The sequence below is a fragment of the Suncus etruscus genome, chromosome 14, assembly GCF_024139225.1.
Source record: "Suncus etruscus isolate mSunEtr1 chromosome 14, mSunEtr1.pri.cur, whole genome shotgun sequence".
Classification (NCBI taxonomy): domain Eukaryota; kingdom Metazoa; phylum Chordata; class Mammalia; order Eulipotyphla; family Soricidae; genus Suncus; species Suncus etruscus.
The window spans coordinates 62,618,925-62,638,426 of record NC_064861.1 but is presented as its reverse complement, the minus strand read 5'-3'; the positions used below and the strand labels follow the sequence as shown (position 1 = coordinate 62,638,426).

General features: G+C 45.1%; 1 protein-coding gene across 2 annotated transcripts in view; it reads right to left on the bottom strand.

The window, feature by feature from the left end:
* Nucleotides 1-15,333, bottom strand: part of NFATC3 (nuclear factor of activated T cells 3) — a 126,977-nt gene extending 111,644 nt beyond the window's left edge. For both annotated transcript variants that reach the window (XM_049786337.1, XM_049786338.1), the window contains exon 1: nt 14,987-15,333. In XM_049786337.1, the coding sequence (XP_049642294.1) occupies nt 14,987-15,110 (124 nt within the window). In that variant the 5' untranslated portion in view covers nt 15,111-15,333. The remainder of the gene's footprint in view (nt 1-14,986) is intronic.
* Nucleotides 15,334-19,502: the final 4,169 nt, after the last annotated feature.

Genomic DNA, 19,502 nt, shown 5'->3' with positions numbered 1-19,502 from the left:
TAAACTAGCAAAGTGTCATACCATTAGCAATACACACGAATCTAAAATCTATTACTAGCTCAGTATTTTTCAAAATAACATTAAACTCAAGAAAGATAAGACACTTCACTCAAAATTGCAGGAAAGTTTTCATACTGGCATTTAAAAGTGATTAACAAAATTAAAGATGATAAACTTGAGGCAAGGAATAAAAACATGATCTACTTGTACATGTGATCAACATATACAGTGAAGGATATAAAACAGGTAGAGCAACCCAAAGGAACCCGGGGCTTACTTACAGTGTCTGTCTTAAAAAATAAGGTCACAAATTCAAATGCCCAATGTTCTATATGTTTCAAATATGATATGGGTACCTCTGCTGTTTGAATCTGGTATTTCTGGTGCTGGTGCGCCTGATATCACAAGCAATTTTTGGATGCATCACACACAAGTATGTGTATGTTACACATCACCCGAACTATTAAATACCTTAACAAAAACAACGTAGCAATTTCAAGTCTAAGAAATGAGATTCTTGGTAAGCATATGTGCAAATTCATTAAAATCCACTAAGGATCACAATCATAACTTGCATACCATAACCAAGAGTGTGAACACGAGCAAGCAATCACATGCAAACATCTCAATTAGAAGAACATAAAACTTGGGGCCGGAGGGCCAGAGTGGTGGCGCAAGCGGTATGGAGTTTGCCTTACACAAGCTAACCTAGGACGGGCCATGGTTTGATCCCCCGGCATCCCATATGGTCCCAAAAGCCAGGAACAATTTCTGAGTGCATAGCCAGGAGTAACCCCTGAGTGTCCCTGGGTGTGGCCCCATAAAACTCAGGGAGCTCTGCAGCCAACTGTGCAAGTACTGCAAACTAAAGATATATCAGCACAACAGCCAGGCGTATGTGCAACCCTTGTTCAAGGCAATAAGAGCATCATTAACAATAAAGAATGGGGGCCCGGAGAGATAGCACAGCGGCGTTTGCCTTGCAAGCAGCCGATCCAGGACCAAAGGTGGTTGGTTAGAATCCCGGTGTCCCATATGGTCCCCCGTGCCTGCCAGGAGCTGTTTCTGAGCAGAGAGCCAGGAGTAACCCCTGAGCACTGCCGGGTGTGGCCCAAAAACCAAAATAAATAAATAAATAAATAAATAAATAAATAAATAAATAAATAAATAAATAAAAAATGGGGCTTTACATTGCCTTACATGTGGCTTACCCCAGTTTGATCCTTGGCACAGCAAATGATCTCTCAAGTACATCCAGGAACAATCTCTAATCTAGGCGATGAGTCAGAAGTTTTTGGGTTCTTTGGGAGCCACACCTGGCAGTACCCAGATGTTATTCCTATGACACTGCAGAGTCACTTCTAGTGAGCATATAGGATAAAATATGGTAAACTACAACAAGGTAGGATGCCCCCAAACACCAACAATAAAAGGAAGGAGGCAGGAACATAATACAATTATATTTTAATTAAAAATAAATAGGGGCCTGAGAGAGTACAGCAGGGTAAGGTATTTACCTCGCATACAGCCAATCCAGATTCAATCCCTGGCATCTCATATGGTTGACCACGCCCATCAGGGTTGTACAGAGCCCAGAATAATCTCTGAGGATTGCCAGTTTGGTCCAAATATCAAAAATAAAATAACAAAATAAATGGCGCTAAGGAAGATCAGTGAAGTGATGAAATCAGAGAAAACCTTAGCAACATTTAAATTTTTAATTTTTGGGCCACACCCAGAGGTGCTCAGGGTTTACTCTTGGCTTTGTGCTTTAGAATCACTCCTGATGGTGTGAGGGGGAAATCACATGTGGTGTAGGTATTTAACCAAAGGAGGCCACATTCAAGACAAGTGCCCTACCCAATGTATCCAATGTACTAGCCAATGTACTGTGGTACCCTTAACAGTGTCTTTTAAAGACTGAATGGATGAACTGGAAGGGCGATAAAATGTGCAGAGTAAAATACACACACCCAAATTAGGGATAACCAAGATTTTGGTTTTGGCCATACAGTAAGTAAAACAAGGAGAGATACAACTCATTCTCACAAAATGGAAAACTTGGTAAACAATTGACCAAATCAAAAAAGTCACCAAGAAAGTAGTTCAATTACAAGTAAAATCTATTTATTTATTTTGGTTTTGGGGTCATACCTTGTGCTGTTCAGGGGTTGCTACTGGTGGGCACAGGGGACCATATGGGATGCTGAGATTAGAACCACTGTCCTTCTGCATGCGAGGCAAACTTTCTACCTCCATGCTATCTCTCCAGCCCCAAGTAAAATTTATTTTTACCTTTTTTGTCTGTTTGTTTGTTTGTCTGCTTTGGACCACACCTGGTGACGTTTAGGGGTTACTCCTGACTATGCGCTCAGAAATCGCTCCTGGCTTGCGGGACCATATGGGATGTCCAAGGATAGAACCACGGTCTGTTCTAAGTCAACCGCGTGCAAGACAAACGCCCTATGGCTGCGCCACTGCTCTGGCCCATTTTTTTTTTTACCTTATTTTTAATCTTTTTGTTTGTTTGTCTGTTTGTTTTGAGGCCATACCAAGTGACACTCAGGGGTTATTTCTGGCTATGTGCTTAGAAATTGCTCCTGGCTTGGGGGACCATATGGGACGCTGGGGATCGAACCAAGGTCCATCCTGGATCAGCGGCTTGAAAGGCAAATAAATGCTCTACTGCTGTGCCACCGCTCTGGCCCATTTTTACCTTATTTTTAAATGGATCACACCCAGTGGTAATTGGGGAGCATAGTAGTGCTGGGAACCAAACCCAGGGCATTGCACATGCTCAACATGTACTTTACTTTAAGTATGCCTTAAAAAATAAGAATATATCATGACCTAATATTTTTGATATAATAAAAACTATAATCAAAACATTTCGAAGAGCTATTTTCAATTAAGATAGTGGCCAATAATTTTTAATACTGTATAATGGGGGAAATGTCAGGTAATGCCATAGAGTGCAGGTAAACATTTTTTTATAGTTTCTTAATTTTCAACATAAAAATGCTTGTGTTGGGCCCAGAGAGATAGCACAGCGGCATTTGCCTAGCAAGCAGCCAATTCAGGACCAAAGGTGGTTGGTTCGAATCCCAGTGTCCCATATGGTCCCCCGTGCCTGCCAGGAGCTATTTCTGAGGAGTAACCCTTGAGAACCACTGGGTGTGGCCCAAAAACCAAAAATAAATAAATAAATAAATAAATAAAATGCTTGTGTTGGGTTAAAACAAAATATTAGTCTTGAGCTAGGAATATGGCTTGGTGGTTGAGTATTTGCCTTGCATCTAATTGAGTATGCCTTGTATCTAATTCCTGGCACCTCAGAGTATCCTGCACACCCATAGGGAGCAACCAGGATCATCTATCCAGGATTAGCTCTCTGAGCACCAAAAAGGAGAGTGGGTGTGGAAGGTCTATTTTATTCTGTATCAGTCAGGTTTCAAATTTTTATTATGGAAGTTCCCAATATAGAAAGTATAATATGAATCCCTAAATATCTGTAACATAGTGATAACGATTTTCAAATGTCAACTTTCCACCGAATGTCCCATTTATTAAACAATCTTTATTAGAAGAAGTGAAAACTTTGGTTTGGTTTTGTTTTTAAGTCACACCTGGCGGTGCTAAGGGATTACTCCTTACTCTGCACTCAGGAATCGCTCTGGTGGTGTTCAGAGGACCATATGGGATGCCATCGACTGAACCTGGGTCAGTCATATGCAAGGCAAACATTCTTACCACTGTGTAATCGCTCTAACTCCAAAAACTACATTTTTGAGTAAAGGAGACTCCTTCAAGTTATTTCTTTAGAGTGCCTGAGTCTTTTTGGGTTTAATTAAAACTACTGTATCAGGGCAGGAGCAATGGCGCAGTGGTAGGGCGTTTGCCATGCAGCGGCTGACCCAGGACAGACCTCTATTCAATCTCCTGGTGTCCCATATGGTCCCCAAGCCAGGAGTAACCCCTGAACGTCACTAGGTGTGGCCCAAAATCCAAAAACAAAAAAACTCCTGTATCAATAATTACATTTCATTTTATTGTTCTTAGGCCAGCAGTGCTCAGGACTTACTCCTGGCTCTGTGCTCTTGGAAGGTTCCAGGGATTGAACCCAGGTCAACCATGGTTGCAAGGCAAGCACTTACGCACAGTATTATCTATCCAGCCCATCTTACTCAAATCTTAAGAGATCCAGCTGCTCCTTTTAAAGTTTGCAAAAAATTCTGCAAACAGGTGACAGCTATATAATTGCAAACACATTACCAAAAATGTTTAAGTATGCAGAGTCATGCTGTGTTTGGGTTAAGATTATGGCTGTTAAAAAAGCTTGCTCCTGCTTGTGACTGTAAGTCTCTCTGAACAAACTCACTCCTCTTAAATTCCACTGTTACTTGAACCTCAGATGGCATGCCTGGGCAAATTTGATGACTTGGATTTTGTTTTAGAAGCAGGGCCTACTGCCAAGACGGTTGTCTACTCCCCTGACCCACCAGGACAGCTTTAGACAACACCTCTCTTATTTATGTTACTGCTCTGAGCAGACAAACTACTGCTTACTATCAAATGAGACTCAATCGACTCAGGTTTCCCATCTCTTAAGAGTAATGCTTCACTGTAATAATAAAATTTCCTTACTCCACCTCTCATTTAAAGTAAAGCATCAACAAACTGAATCATCTACTACTCAATAATAAGGAATTTAAGGGACTGATTAAATGTCACAATTAAAATTATAATTTATTGTCTTTTAAAAGTTTTCCTTTTGTATATCAGTATTTTATATTTTATCTGAAAAAAAATAAAAATACACTTTTTCTTACCAAAAATATGTTTGTTAAAACACTTCATTAAAAAATATATAAAGTGGGGCCGGTGAGGTGGCGCTAGAGGTAAGGTGTCTGCCTTGCAAGCACTAGCCAAGGAAGGACTGTGGTTCCATCCCCCAGCATCCCATATGGTCCCCCCAAGCCAGGGGCAATTTCTGAGCGCTTAGCCAGGGGTAACCCCTGAGCATCAAATGGGTGTGGCCCCAAAAACAAAAAAAACAAAAAACAAAAAAAAACATAAAGCGGGCCAGAGCAGTAGCCTTGCACGTGGCTGACCTAGGACTGACTGTGGTTCCATCCCCTGGCATCCCATATGGTCCCCCAAGCAAGGAGCAATTTCTGAGCGCATAGCCAGGAGTAACCCCTGAGCGTCACGGTATTGCCTTCCCCCCTCCCCCAAATAAAAAAATACATAAAGCAAAATTCAAAAGGAGAGCTTGTGATATGCCTTCAAAATTACATGTAATTTTAGGCAAAGTTTATTAGTTGTCAGAACAAAGACAAGTCATAATAAGATGATTTTACAACATAATTTAAATTAGTACTTTAAACTTCTGGATTTACTAGACACCACAACATTTCTTGATTATGTATAATACCTGTTTTATTTATTTGCATATAATAAAATGACTACAGTATTACTATTTGTTTGTTTGTTTTTGGTTTTTTTGGGCCACACCCGGTAATGCTCAGGGGTTACTCCTGGCTATGCGCTCAGAAGTTGCTCCTGGCTTGGGGGACCATATGGGACACCGGGGGGATCGAACCGCGGTCCGTCCAAGGCTAGCGCAGGCAAGGCAGGCACCTTACCTTTAGCACCACCGCCCGGCCCTTTTTTTTTTTTTTTTTTTGGTTTTTGGGCCACACCCTGTGACGCTCAGGGGTTACTCCTGGCTATGCGCTCAGAAGTTGCTCCTGGCTTCTTAGGGGACCATATGGGACGCCGGGGGATCGAACCGCGGTCCGTCCTAGGCTAGCGCAGGCAAGGCAGGCACCTTACCTCCAGCGCCACCGCCCGGCCCCTACAGTATTACTATTACTAATTATTCCAACTATATCCCTTCATTATTGGCAAATAAAAGGAAAAAAAAAAGAAACTGGAGAGTACAATTTAAGAATCTGAAAAAAGGGTAGAGCCAAAAAGATGGTACAGTTTGTTTCACATAAAGCCACACTGGGTTTGATTCCCCTGCGTCCCATATGGTTCTGAGCACTGCCAGGAATGATTTCTGAGTGCTAATCAAGAAGTAATACCTGACCATTATCAGATGTGGCCCCAAAACAAAACAAGAGACAAAATATTGCTCTTACAATGATTAAGTGTTTTGGTTTTAGTTTGTTTTGGGGCCTCCAAAAAGTAAGCTCAGGGCTTACTTCTGGCCATATGGGGTGCCAGAATCCAACCTTGGTCAGTGACATGCAAGACAAACACCTTACTAATGTACTATCTCACTCTGGCCCACAATGATTAAATTTTAACAAAACACTGACTAAATTTTGTTCCTCAATTTACCCCCAACTTAGTAAACATATAACTGAATAATTTCCATCACAAAATTTTACAAGTACTCTCAGGGGCATCATCTACCACTATTAAGAAAAGTACCAAGGGGCTGGCGAGATACCTTGGAGTTAAGGTGTTTGCCTTTCATGCAGAAGGACAGTGGTTCAAATCCTGGCACCCCTATGGTCTCCTGTGCCTGCCAGGGGCCATTTCTGAGCATAGAGCCAGGAGTAACCTCTGAGCGTGCCGGGTATGACCAAAAAAAAAAAAAAAAAAAAGAGTATCAAAATAAAAAAGAAAAGAAAAAAAAGAAAAGTACCAAAGATAGGGCCAAAGTGGTGGCACAAGCCGTAAGGTGCACTAGTCTTGCTTGCAGTAGCCTAGGACGTACGCCATTTTGATCCCCTGGCATCCCTTACGGTCCCCCAAGCCAGGAGCAATTTCTGAGTGCATAGCCAAGAGTAACCCCTGAGCATCACTGGGTGTGCCCCCCAAAAAAATGGAAAGGAAAGAACCAAAGTATTAAATTATTCTTCCAAGAGCCATAGCAATAAATAGAACAGCACATAGGATGTTTGCCAACCTGGGTTCGATCCCTGACATCCCATATAGTCCTCCAAGTACTGCTCGAAGCAATTCCTGAGTGCAGAGCTAGAAATAAACCCTGAGCATTACGAGGTTTAGCCCCAAAGTAAAACAAGCCCCAAAGTGAAACAAAGCAATTATTCTTCCAATAAAACGGTGAAATATGTATTATTGATCTAAATTCTTAGCACATTCTCAGTACCTTCAAGTATAAAGAAAAAGGTGGGGCCAGAGAGATAGCATGGAGGTAAGGCATTTGCCTTTCATGCAGGAGGTCATCGGTTCAAATCCCGGCGCCCCATATGGTCCCCTGTGCTAGCCAGGAGCAATTTCTGAGCCTGGAGCCAGAAATAACCCCTGAGCACTGCCAGGTGTGACCCAAAAAAAAAAAAAAAAAAAAAAAGAAAAAGGTGGTATGACAATAAGATCCAACTGCAATCAAACTGGAAATCAAATGAAGTATTGTATAGAGACATCATTACATTTCAACAACAAAAAAAAATAGCAACTTCCCATTTTTTCCCAGTTTGATTCAGAAATCATTATCTTTCACATCAGTTAGTAACAACTTAAAAATTTTAAATAGGAGTATGGTTCCCCTAAGTACAACTGGAAGTACCTTAAAGCATCTAGCCAGGAATAGATATGTGGGCCCCAAGAACAAAGCAAACAACAGGGAGCGGAGACATAGCACAGCGGTAGGGCGTCTGCCTTGCAATCGGCAGACCCAGGACCAAAGGTGGTTTGAATCCCGGCATCCGATATGGTCCCCCATGCCTGGTAGGAGTGATTTCTGAGCAAAGAGACAGGAATAACCCCTGAGCGCAGCCCAAAAGCCAAAAACCAGGGGGAAAAAAAAGAACAAAACCAAACAACAGGCAGAAGAACAAAAGTGAATGAGGAGATAGTTCAAAAGGCTAGAGCACAAGCTTTGCATGTGATATGCCTGGGAATAAAGAACATATAAATCAGATCTTCCAGGCACTATACAAAGTAAAACAGTATTGGGATGGAGTGATAACACAGCAGGTAGGATGACTTTCTTGAATGTGGCCAACCTGCATTGGATCCTCGGCATCCCATATGGTCCCGAGCTTGCAAGGAGTGCAAGGAGTATAGAGCCAAGAGTAAATCTGAACACCATCAGGTGTGGCCCAAAAACAAAGAAAAGAATAAAACCTGAGCACAGCTGGGTATAGCCTAAAAACAAACAAAAAAAAACAAAAAGGGGCTGGAGCAGAGGCGCAGTGCATAAGGCGTCTGTCAGCCTTGCGCGTGCTAGCTAAGGACGGATGGAGGTTGGTTCCCCAGGCGTCCGCCAAGATAGGGTCCGCCAAGCCAGGGGCAATTTCTGAACGTATAGCCAGGAGTAACCCCTGAGTGTCACCAGGTGTGGCCCAAAAACAAACAAAAAAACAACAAAAAACAAAAGGAAAAAACCTGGGGGATTCCATGTAACAAAGCATGTGTTTTTTGATGAATCTCCTTGGCCCCTAAATACCAATTTACAATACCAATAATGTATTTACTATTATAGTATGTGTTCATTTTAAAGCGAGGTATTAAACAAAACAAAGTTTAAAAAGTGGTTTGCCTTTTTTCCCCCTCAAGGATCCCAGACAGGATTTGGCACTGGAGATTATGCCCTAGGCACTTCCTAAACAACTGAACCATTTCAAACAGGCTTCTTTCTAAAGCTGTCATGATCACGCTAGTGATCATCAGCAGAATCAGGACAAGAGGCTCACCTTAAGCTAATGAATCATTCTGTAAGCCCCCAAATTAATTTGGGGTTGAGCCAAATGCAATTAAGTTCAGGGCTTACTCCTGGCTTTATCTCATGGAACACTCCTTGCAAGGTTCAGGGAACTTGTGGGGTGCCAGGAAATGAACCTAGCTCTGGCACATGCACTGTAAACCTTGCTCTACTAACTCTAGTGCTTGAATTAATTTTTTGTTTGTTTTTGGGCCATACCTGGCAGAGCTCAGGGGTTACTCCTGGCTCTGTGCAGCGTTAGGGCATTTGCCTTGCACGCAGCCAATTCAGAACAGATGGTAGTTCAAATCCAGCATCCCATATGGTCTCCCGTGCTTGCCAGGTACAGTTTCTGATCACAGAGCCAGGAGTAACCTCTGAGAGCTGCCAGGTGTGACCCAAAACCAAAAAATAAATAAAAACAAACAAACAAAAAAAAAAAGAAATTGCTGCTGGCAGGCTCGGGGGACCATAGGGGATGCAGGAGATTGAACCAAGCTCTGTCTGCAAGACAAATGCCCTACTGCAGTGCTAACGCTTCGGCCATTGATTTTTTTTCTTTTAGTTTTTTTTTGGGGGGGTCACACACAGCAGTGCTCAGGGGTTGCTCCTGGCAGGCTCGGGGGATCATATGGGATGTCAGGATTTGAACCATCCTTCTGCATGCAAAGCAAATGCTCTAACTCCATGCTATCTCTTCGGCCCCTTGAATTAATTTTTAACTAAAAAAAAAAAAAAAAAAAATTCATGGGACCAGAGCGCTAGCACATTCAGTAGGGTGTTTGCCTTGCATGTGGCTTATCCAGGTCAGATCTCTGGCATCCCATATGGTCCCCAACCCCAAAAAGTTAAAGTCAAAATTAGCACAACTTTTTTGGGGGGAGATGCTTTTAAGGCCACTCCCAGTAGCTGTTCCTGGGGTAACTCCTGATGGTGTTAGGGAATCATGCAGTAAGGCGATTAATTAAACTTCTATATTGTGACTCAAATGGCATAACTAGCTCTAGGACCTAGAGCTAAATTTAAATTTAGCTAGTTTAAACCTAGAGCCTAAGTTAAATCCCCATAATTGCTGGAATAGACTTAGTCCCTAGTATAGCCCCTATAAACAAAAACAAAAATGAAAACTAAAGCTGGACCTACACATGCAAAGCAAATGCACACTAGCCCTTCAAGCTATTTACTGGCACCACTTATGTTTTATATATATATATATATATATATATATATATATGTATATATATGTATATATATATATATATATATTTTTTTTTTTTTACTTTTTAATTTGTTTTTAAGCCACACATGGTGATGCTTAGCAAATACTCCTGGCATTACCAGGGGAACGGCCAATAATCAAACTCAGGTCAACTCAACCCACTGTATTATCTCTCCAGCAATCCACTCACACTTTAAAAAATTAATTCAAGCTAAAGACTTAGAGATAATATTTTTCGCTTGTTTGTTTTGATGATGCTAGGACTCAAACCCAGGAACTCACACATAGAAGACAAGTACTCTATAACCACATCCAGTCCAAGACTGAATCCTAATTTTCTTTCTTTTATGCATTATTTTGTTTTTGTTCTTGTTTTTTTTTTTTTTTTTTTTTTTTTTTTGTCACATCCTTCCGTCGGTATTCAGGTGCTACTTTTGCTAGGGTTAGAGTCCTGCCAGTCGTAGTAGGAAACCATGTGGTAACAGGAATTGAATCCATTTATCTTACTAAATAGGCCAGTAGCCCTTTGAGTAGTGTAGGTAAAGCACTTGCCTTGGATGTAATTGACTCAAGTTGAATGGTCTGTGCCCAAAAGCAGTGGGATGCCCCCAAGAAACAAAAGCCACAAATGATTTTTTTTTTTTTGGGGGGGAATGAAACCACACTTAATGATGCTCAGGGGTTCTGCACTCAGAAATCACTCCTGGCAGAGCTGGAAAACCATATGGAATACCAGAGATCAGACCAAGATAGGCTGCATGCAAGGCAAGTTGTCACTAGAGCCTAAAAAGCCCCAATTTTTTCTGACATTATCAAGCAATCCTCAGATCATGCAATTTGTACTTAAGTTTGCTTAAGATAGTAACTAAATTCGGGAGCAGAGAAATAATACAGAGGGTTAAGGCACAACAAGCTAACCTAGATTCAATCTTCAGTATCCCATCTGGGTCCCTAAGCACTGCCAAGAGTGATTTCTGTGTGCCAGAGCATAGCCAGGTATGACAAAAACCAAAAACAAAAAGATATTCAGTAAACTCAATTCCCTAGCTTACCCTTAGTTTCCATCAACTATCCTCCAACAAATTGTTTCTCAAAAATCTTCTGTAGGGGGGCTGGAGCAATAGCAAAGTATGTAGGGCGTTTTCCTTGCATGTGGCCAACCTGAGTTAGCCTGCAAGGACTAATTTCTGAGCCAGGAGTAACCCCTGAGTGCAGCTTGGTGTAGCTCAACATTCCCCTCCAAAATCTTCTGTAGGAAATTTAGTTTTTACACATCTAAATGTATTTTCAAGTCTTTAAAGAGATGGAAAGCAAATACAGTCCAAAATTACCAAGACCTGCAATCATATGGAACTTAGGAAAGGCTAAAGAACTGAATAAATTCAAAATCATTGAGCACTAACTTAAAAATCTAAACAGGGCCCGGAGAGATAGCTCAGCGGCGTTTGCCTTGCAAGCAGCCGATCCAGGACCAAAGGTGGTTGGTTCGAATCCCGGTGTCCCATATGGTCCCCCGTGCCTGCCAGGAGCTATTTCTGAGTAGACAGCCAGGAGTAACCCCTGAGCACCGCCGGGTGTGGCCCAAAAACCAAAAAAAAAAAATCTAAACAGTATTAATTCATTACTTCAAGAAATAATGAATACCTACTACATTAAAGGCACCATAATAAGCATTGACTATACAGTTAAAAATAAAACTTAGGGGGGCTGGAGAGGTGGCGCTAGCGGTAAGGTGTCTGCCTTGCAAGCGTTAGCCAAGGAAGGACCGCGGGTCGATTCCCCAGCTTCTCATATGGTCCCCCCAAGCCAGGGGCAATTTCTGAGCGCTTAGCCAGGGGTAACCCCTGAGCATCAAACGGGTGTGGCCAAAAAAAACCAAAAAATATAAAATATAAAATTACGTACTATCCCATCCCTGCTCTCATAGAATTCCCATTTCCATACAGGAAAGAAACCAAAAATAAGTGAACATACTGATAAAACCCAAAAATGATCTAATAGCATGCTTGATTATCATTACTTTCTTTTGTATTTTGTTTTTATTGCTATTCTGGGGCAACATCCGGTGGCCCTCAGGGGTTACTCCAAGTTATCCTAGCAGGCTCAGGGGACCATATGGGATGCTGAGGATCAAACTCAATTCAGCAGTGTGCAAGGCAAACGCCCTACCCTCTTTGCTATTGCTCCAGTCCCCCTACATAGAGAAGACTTTTGAGAAAAAATTTGTTGGAGGATAGTTGATAGAAACTAAGGGTAATCTAGGGTAAACCCGATTGTCTATTACTATCTCAAAAAGCATGGGGCAGGAGTGATAGCATAGTGAGAAGGTGTTTGCCTTGAATGTGGCCAACTTGGGATGGACCCGGGTTTGATCCCAAATGGTCCCCTGAAAGAGTGATTTCTGAGCTCAGAGCCAGGAGTAACTCTGGAGCGCCACAGGGTATGGGCCCTCCCCCCAAGCATATCTATTTGTGGAGGTTTCTGGTTTTGTTTGACTGGTTTTTAAACTACCTCCAGCAGTATTCAGGGCCTTCTCCTGGCAGGGCTCAGGGAACCATATGGGGTGCCAGGGATTGAACCTGAACAAATAAAGCACGCTATCTACTGTACTATTCCCCTCCCCAATTTAGTTCTTTCAAACTACAAATTCATTATTATAAGCTCATTAAAATGAAAATGAATTTTGTGAGCAAACTTCTGAAACCTCAGTTCTGAATATAATACATTATTTTCAAGAGTATTTAAAAATTAGCAGGTAGGTATTCATAATAGCACTATTCACAACAGGCAGTAACAGTTCAATTGTCTACCAATTGATAAATTGGTATACATACACAATAAAACATTATTCAGCCTTAGAAAAGAGTTAAGTGTTCATAGATTCTACAACATGGACAACAACAAAAGCATGATCATTAAAAGAAGCACAACAAAGGTCATGGACTGTGAAACATCCAAAATAAGTAAATCCATGGAGAAACAATCCCAGATTAAAAAATGAATTGGGCAGGAGGGACAGGAGAATTCAGGGAGGTTTCTTTATGGGTAATGAAAATAATTAAGAACTAGATAGAGGGGCAGAGCAATAGCACAGTGGTAGGGCATTCACTCTGCACACAGCCAAACTGAGATGGACCCGGGTTTGATTCCTGGCATCTCATATGGTTCCCTGAGCCTGCCAAGAGTGAGAGCAGAGCCAGGAGTAACCCCTGAGGGTCGCCTGGTGTGGCCCCAAAGCCGAAAATAAATAAATTAAAATTAAAAAAGAACTAGATAGAAATGTGATTGCACAACATTATAAATAACCTAAATTTCATGGTATCACTCACTTTCAAAGGTTTGTTTATCTGTATGGCACATAGAAAACTTTTTTAAGTCAGCTACTAGACTATTTTAAAGTAGATCTTATAAACTTCAATTTTAACTGGGAATTTCAGTTATAAATCCAGTTTCATTCTTAAGTCCTTCTAAGTCTATTTTAATATCAAAATGGTGGGCATGTTTTGGTTTCGTTTTGGTGGTAAAATAATTTCTTTACAAGATATTCCCAATCTCTCCTTTTAAACGTTATTCAACATTTAAGTGCACATACAATTCCTACATGATGACAGGCTTTTATTACTCGCATAATTATCCAGCATCTGTATTTATTATTATTTGGTATAATGTGCTCTCATCAAACTCATGCACAATAAAAAAAAAATGCAGGCATCATCAACTGTCTACTTCCTTATAACAACTCGAACAAGTGGTTGTTCTTTTAAACGTATGTCCCAATCACCTAAAATTCAATTCAGCTGCTTGCTACCTTTCCAATAAAAGTCATTTTATGTCTATCAGTAACTTAACAGGCACCAACTTCAGTCCACCCATAGGAATTATTTAGGCTTTGTGGATCCCTCTTCCCTCATTTCCGAAGTGTTTTGAGAGGCACATTTCTTTTTGCATCTATCAAAACGCGACAAAGACCATAACTTAGCCCCAGATAGTAAGTGCTCAAAGGATGTCAGCGTAATTGAAATAAACGCAGCCAACCAAATGACTCCCGTAAATTATTTAGTATGTTGCAGAAGACATCGACCATATAAAGACTAGAAGGACTGATAAGACAAAAAAAAAAAAAAAAATGATCCACAAGCCCGTTGGGATGTATTTCGGGGCATGCTACGGGGAAAAGTCTGCAGAACAGCACCACGACTATGAAGCCATTCCCTTTAAAAAGGGGAAAAAAAATACGGAGACATTTAGCCTTCATCTGCGTCTCTGAAGTTCCCCTGCATATGTAATGGGAAAACTGAACTTAATGAACCAGTATTCCAAACCAGGTCACAGGAGAGAGAGAGAGAGAGTGAGTCCCCAGCCAGCCCCGTAAGCTATTTCCTGATGGGTCTGACCTCCACGCCTGCTGCTGCTGCTGCTGCCCAGCCTTTGGCACCCCATCCGTCCGTCTCCCTCCAAACATCTTCCAAGGCGAGCTGGTTCTCAAAATAAAAAAACGGCCTCCCAGCACTTGCGAGAGAAGGCACCCCGGCACGTTTAAGTTTGTGGGTGGCTGTTCTATATTGTCGGTTTTGTTTTGAGTTTGCATCTTCCCACTGGGCTCAAGGAAAAGGGACCGAAAACAAAAACAAAAACAAAAACAAACCCGTCGTGTGCGTGCCAGGCATGGCCTGAAGTCAGAGTGACGCCTCGACTTGCACAGGCCCACACACCCGGCCGGGAGTGGAATCCGGGCACCGCTGCCCGGAGCACTCACTGCTGAGCTAGCTGCAAGCGACACGTGGAGAAAGAAGCCGGAGGGCGGCTTTGACTTCTCTGAAGTCGAGGCTCCAACAAACTGCAGCACCTGGAAAGGAAGCCATTGGGGGGGCAGAGGGGACACTCACACCTCCCGGGGACCAACATTTCCTTTGCATTGCACCGGCCGATCCCCGACCACCTAGGTCCACACGCCGCCTTGGCCCTGCAAACCCCCCTTGAGGCTCGAACCCCCGGGGCGCCCCGCAGCAAGGGCCCACGGGCGTCCCGAGCCCAGTTGCATGCGACGGGACGGACAGACGGACACCCAGGCCCCGGCCCGGACCCACCTGCAGGCCTCGAGCCCGGGGGCGGCGGGGGCGGCGGCGGCGGCGGCGGCACCGGCGCCCCGTCCTCGCCGAAGACGAGTTTGAAGTCGAGCTCGTCGTGGGCGCCACAGTTTGCAGTAGTCATCGGCGTGGCCCCAGGTGCTGCTGCAGCGGCTCCGGCTTCGCTTCAGGCGGCGGCACCCAGAGCGCCTCCTCAGCGCCGCTTCATGCCGGGCCCGCGCGCCGGCCGGGAGGGACGCAGACAGGGAGGGAAGGAGGGAGGTCGCGGGGAGCTTCGCGGCCAAACTTTCCGGGCGGGGAGTGCGGACGCACACGCCCAGAGTTCCGTTCCGTTCCGAGCTCCACAGCGCGCTTGCCTGCTGGCCTCCCCGATCGTTTTTTCGCGCTTCACACAGCCGCGGGACACCGTCGTTTCGCTTCGCCTCGCCTCAGCCGACACTCCCGGCCCCCCCCACTTCGGCCGCCACCGCCGCCACTGCCGCCACCGCCGCCGCCGGCGCGCTCCCGGCGCCGTTCCGCGCGTCCGGCCACGCCCCCTCGCCGCGCACCCGGCGGATCCAGGCCGCCCATTGGCTCCTTGCAGCCCGTGGCCCCGCCCACTCGCCCACCCACCGCGTGACTCCCGCCTCCTCTCCCCCCGCAGCGTAGGAAGTCACGTGGGCGCCGAGCGCGACCGCCACGCTGCCTCTCGGGAGTTGTAGTTTCGGGCGCCTCGATTCGGTGGCAGACCCAGGCCTGCCAGTCTTACCCGGAAGTAAGGCCGCTACGCTCAACTAAGCCCTCTGGAAAAAACGATTAAGAAAACTCAGCGGCCAATCGGCCGAGTCCTTTCCTCACTGGGCGGAGCTCACGTCCAGAAAGGTGTCGCGTCCCCCCCCACTCCCCCCCCCCCGCCTAGGGTTACGTAGGTTCGTGACTGGCAGCTCTTGACAGCTGGGTTTGGGGCCAGAATCCTGGTGACATGTGTGATCGCCTCTCTTCTACACTCAGCCCTACCTCCACCTCCAACTCTCAGCCTAATGGCGGAGTCTTGAGGGCCTCGTTGGGGTGGAGTTGTTGGTTGGGGAGGCCCGAATGGGTACCACGAATCCCCAAACTGAGCTGGCTTGGTAGCCCTGAGGTTGCTTGGGGTAGCCTCAGCTACAGCCCTTTTTTTTTGTCTGTCCACCCTAGAGCCGATCGGACCCAGCAGCTGCTCCCGCAAGGACAGCTGATGCTTTCGAGGCCTCAGCAAAACCCAACTGGCAGGGATGGTCCCCGTTGGGAGCTGGGCCACCCCAACCTGGAAAAGGCCTGTCATGGGCTGGCGCTAACTAGGGCATCCTGATGCAAAACCGAGAAAGTGGAGGAATCATGCTATCCAAACCGAGTGGCTGGCAGAAGAGAGGAAGTGAAAATGGCTGAAAAATCTCCCCCCCTCCACCCCCTCGCTCTAGGCCCTTCTCTGGCAAGCCAGTCTGCTCCCCAGACACCTCCCCTGGGTGCCTGTGGCGGAGGCGGCGCCTGGGGACGCTGAGCAGAACTTGTTTACCTAGGTGCTGGAACTGAAGCTTGGGAGAGGCGGCAGTGACAGACTCCCCTAGCCCGAGGCCCCGCAGGGCACAACATCTTTAGCGTTGCCAAAGGAACCCAGGAGCTCAGTCTGAGGCTTGGGTGCAGGTGCAAGGTCTCAGGCTCCTCCCACGAGGCCCACAAAAGCCCAGGGGAGATGGGCTAGTGGAGTCTTGCAGAGGGGTCTCGACTGCTGGCTACCATGGTATTTGGTATCAGGGACAAGAGCCATAGATCACAAATAGGTCTGGAATCTTGAGGGCAGAGAATGTCCAGGCTAGGAGAATTTCTCTTGGATTTGACCCCTCCAGGAATCAGGAAATTTTTCTTACCTATGCTCTTCAGCCACACCACCATCAATCTTAACTTCAGGGGAGAGAAGACCAGAACATGCAACAGTACTTGAAGAGCTTAGAGCTGAAAGGGCAAAGATTAGCGCTGTGCCAAGAGCTGGAAAAAGGTCCCTAACCAATGCCCTGTTGGACCGCCAAAAGCTAAGTAGGAATTGGAGGGATGGGTCAGAGGTGAGAGACTTATTTCCAGACCTGAAAGTACCTGCTGTAAGGAGAGACTCAAAGTCAAGATAAGGGCCAGGGAGATAATTCAAAGTCCTGGAATACTGTTATGCATATTTGATCCTCAACACCATAGTCCCTCAGGCACCATCTGGAGGACCCCCAAGCACAGAACTCAGAATAGACCCTGAGCACCATCAGATGTAACCAAAAAAAATGTTTTAAAGGTACAATTAGATGAATAAGCAGGGCATCTGGACAACAGGGAGCCATGGAAGAACTCAGAGCAGAAGACTAACATGGTCAGAATTCTTTGGGGGTGAGAGTTAAGATGGGGTGATCACCCAGAGATAGTCAAGGTGTACACCTAGTTCTGTGTTCTGCACTGACCCCTGACAATGTATGGGGACCATATTGCAGTGCCAGTGATAAAACTAGAATCAGCCACATGCAAGGCAAGAATATCTCCTGTATTATCTCTCCAGTTGCCCGGTTCAGAATTCCTTTGGAATTGCTGGATTGGGGTAGGAGAAGTCAGAAGATAATAGCTTTCAAGAAGACGACACAAATGGCGTTAGGTGGGTAGAACATCTTCCCAATAAGAGTATCCACTTTCGGGCCCGGAGAGATAGCACAGCGGTGTTTGCCTTGCAAGCAGCCGATCCAGGACCAAAGGTGGTTGGTTCGAATCCCGGTGTCCCATATGGTCCCCCGTGCCTGCCAGGAGCTATTTCTGAGCAGACAGCCAGGAGTAACCCCTGAGCACTGCCGGGTGTGGCCCAAAAACCAAAAAAAAAAAAAAAAAGAGAGAGTATCCACTTTCAAAGGCTCTCTAATCTCAAAGCCCAAATGTCTGTATAACTTTGCCACCTTATGATGCCCCAGGAAGATGAATGCCCCATCACATGTAAAAAGACCTCAGTAGAATAAGAGGCCCCAGAAATCTAGTAAGCTCACACACATGTTCAGTGAAGTGGAGGAGCCGGAGCAGTGGCGCACACATTAATCTAGGATGGACCGTGCACGGTTCGATCCCCTGGTGTCCCATATGGTCCCCCAAGCCAGGAGCAATTTCTGAGCACATAGCCTGGAGTAACCCCTGAGTGTCACCAGGTGTGGCTCCCCTCAAAAAAAAATAAATAGTGAAATGGAGTCCCAGCACAAGAACAGAGGCTGTAGAAGGTTTGGAAAATTCACCTTCTCATTCACTGATAGGGAAAGGACTAAAGCACATGTTTTGCACAGGAGAATCTCAGATTTGACTCCTGGCTAGAACCCCAGATTCGATCCCTGCAATGCATGGTCCCTGAGCACCAAAAGGTGTAATTAATATCCAATACAAAAATATACAAAAATACAATTCACCCAACTTGCCAATGCTAATTAATACATCACACTCACCAACAACCCCAGGTGAATGTCAGCCAGGCCTGAGATTTGGGAAATCTATCATCAGTTGTCTGACTCTTGCCCTAAACCTGCTATGGTGCTATGGGATGAAGTAGCCAGCCTAACCCTTCCTTGGTCTACACTGGAAGTAACAGGGGCCTTGGAGGAAAGCTTGCGTTTAGCAAAGTTCATTTTCTCCATACCACATACCCATGCCATAAGCTTGTTTGATTCTCTGTTGCCTGCTCCCCACCCCCACAGCAAGGCTAGTCACAGGGGACACATGGGCTGCCCTTGAGCTGCGCCCAGTCTGGGCGGAGGTGACAAAACCAGCCAACTACCGACACCCGAAGAATGTTAGTTGCTGAAGTCAGCACAGAACTGAGAAGATGGGCTCAGCACTTTGTCCTCCAGCACCAGCCTGAGGAGTTTGAACCTATGCCGAAGGCATGGGGAGCCAGGGGACAGCTCTGGGCATTAGGGCCACCTGGAAGGAGTCAGTTATGTGGGGCTCATGTCTGCACAAAGTCTAGCTTCTGTGCTGTGGTTTCCAGAAGACCTGTTGCCCCCTGCTTATACATCTTTCCCTCTTGTGCACAGATCAAAACCCAGGTGGGTGCAAAGTACACATGCTTTTTCATGAATGACACCTGGATTCAATCCCAGGCAACACACACGCACGCACACACACACACACACACACACACACACACACACACACATATATATATGCATGTATGCATGAAAAAAAATAAAGGTCTCCAAAACACAGTGCACTCAATGTCTTTACTCAGTAGGTGGCTAGAATGGATGAACTGGTATGGTCTTACTGCTCAGAGTTTGAGAATCACAGCCTCCCTTCATGGACAGTTCGGTCAGAAAAGTGTGCAGAAGTTTCAAGTCTTATACCCTCCCAGTCAGTTCTAGATCTCAGAAAGGTCATTCTGAGACCAGGGCAGGTGTTATCCCAGTGAGCTAACCTGAGACCAGAACCTCATATTCCACTATCTTTGTCCATCACCCTCAGTCCTAGAACACTGAAACAGCCATTCTTCCTCCTA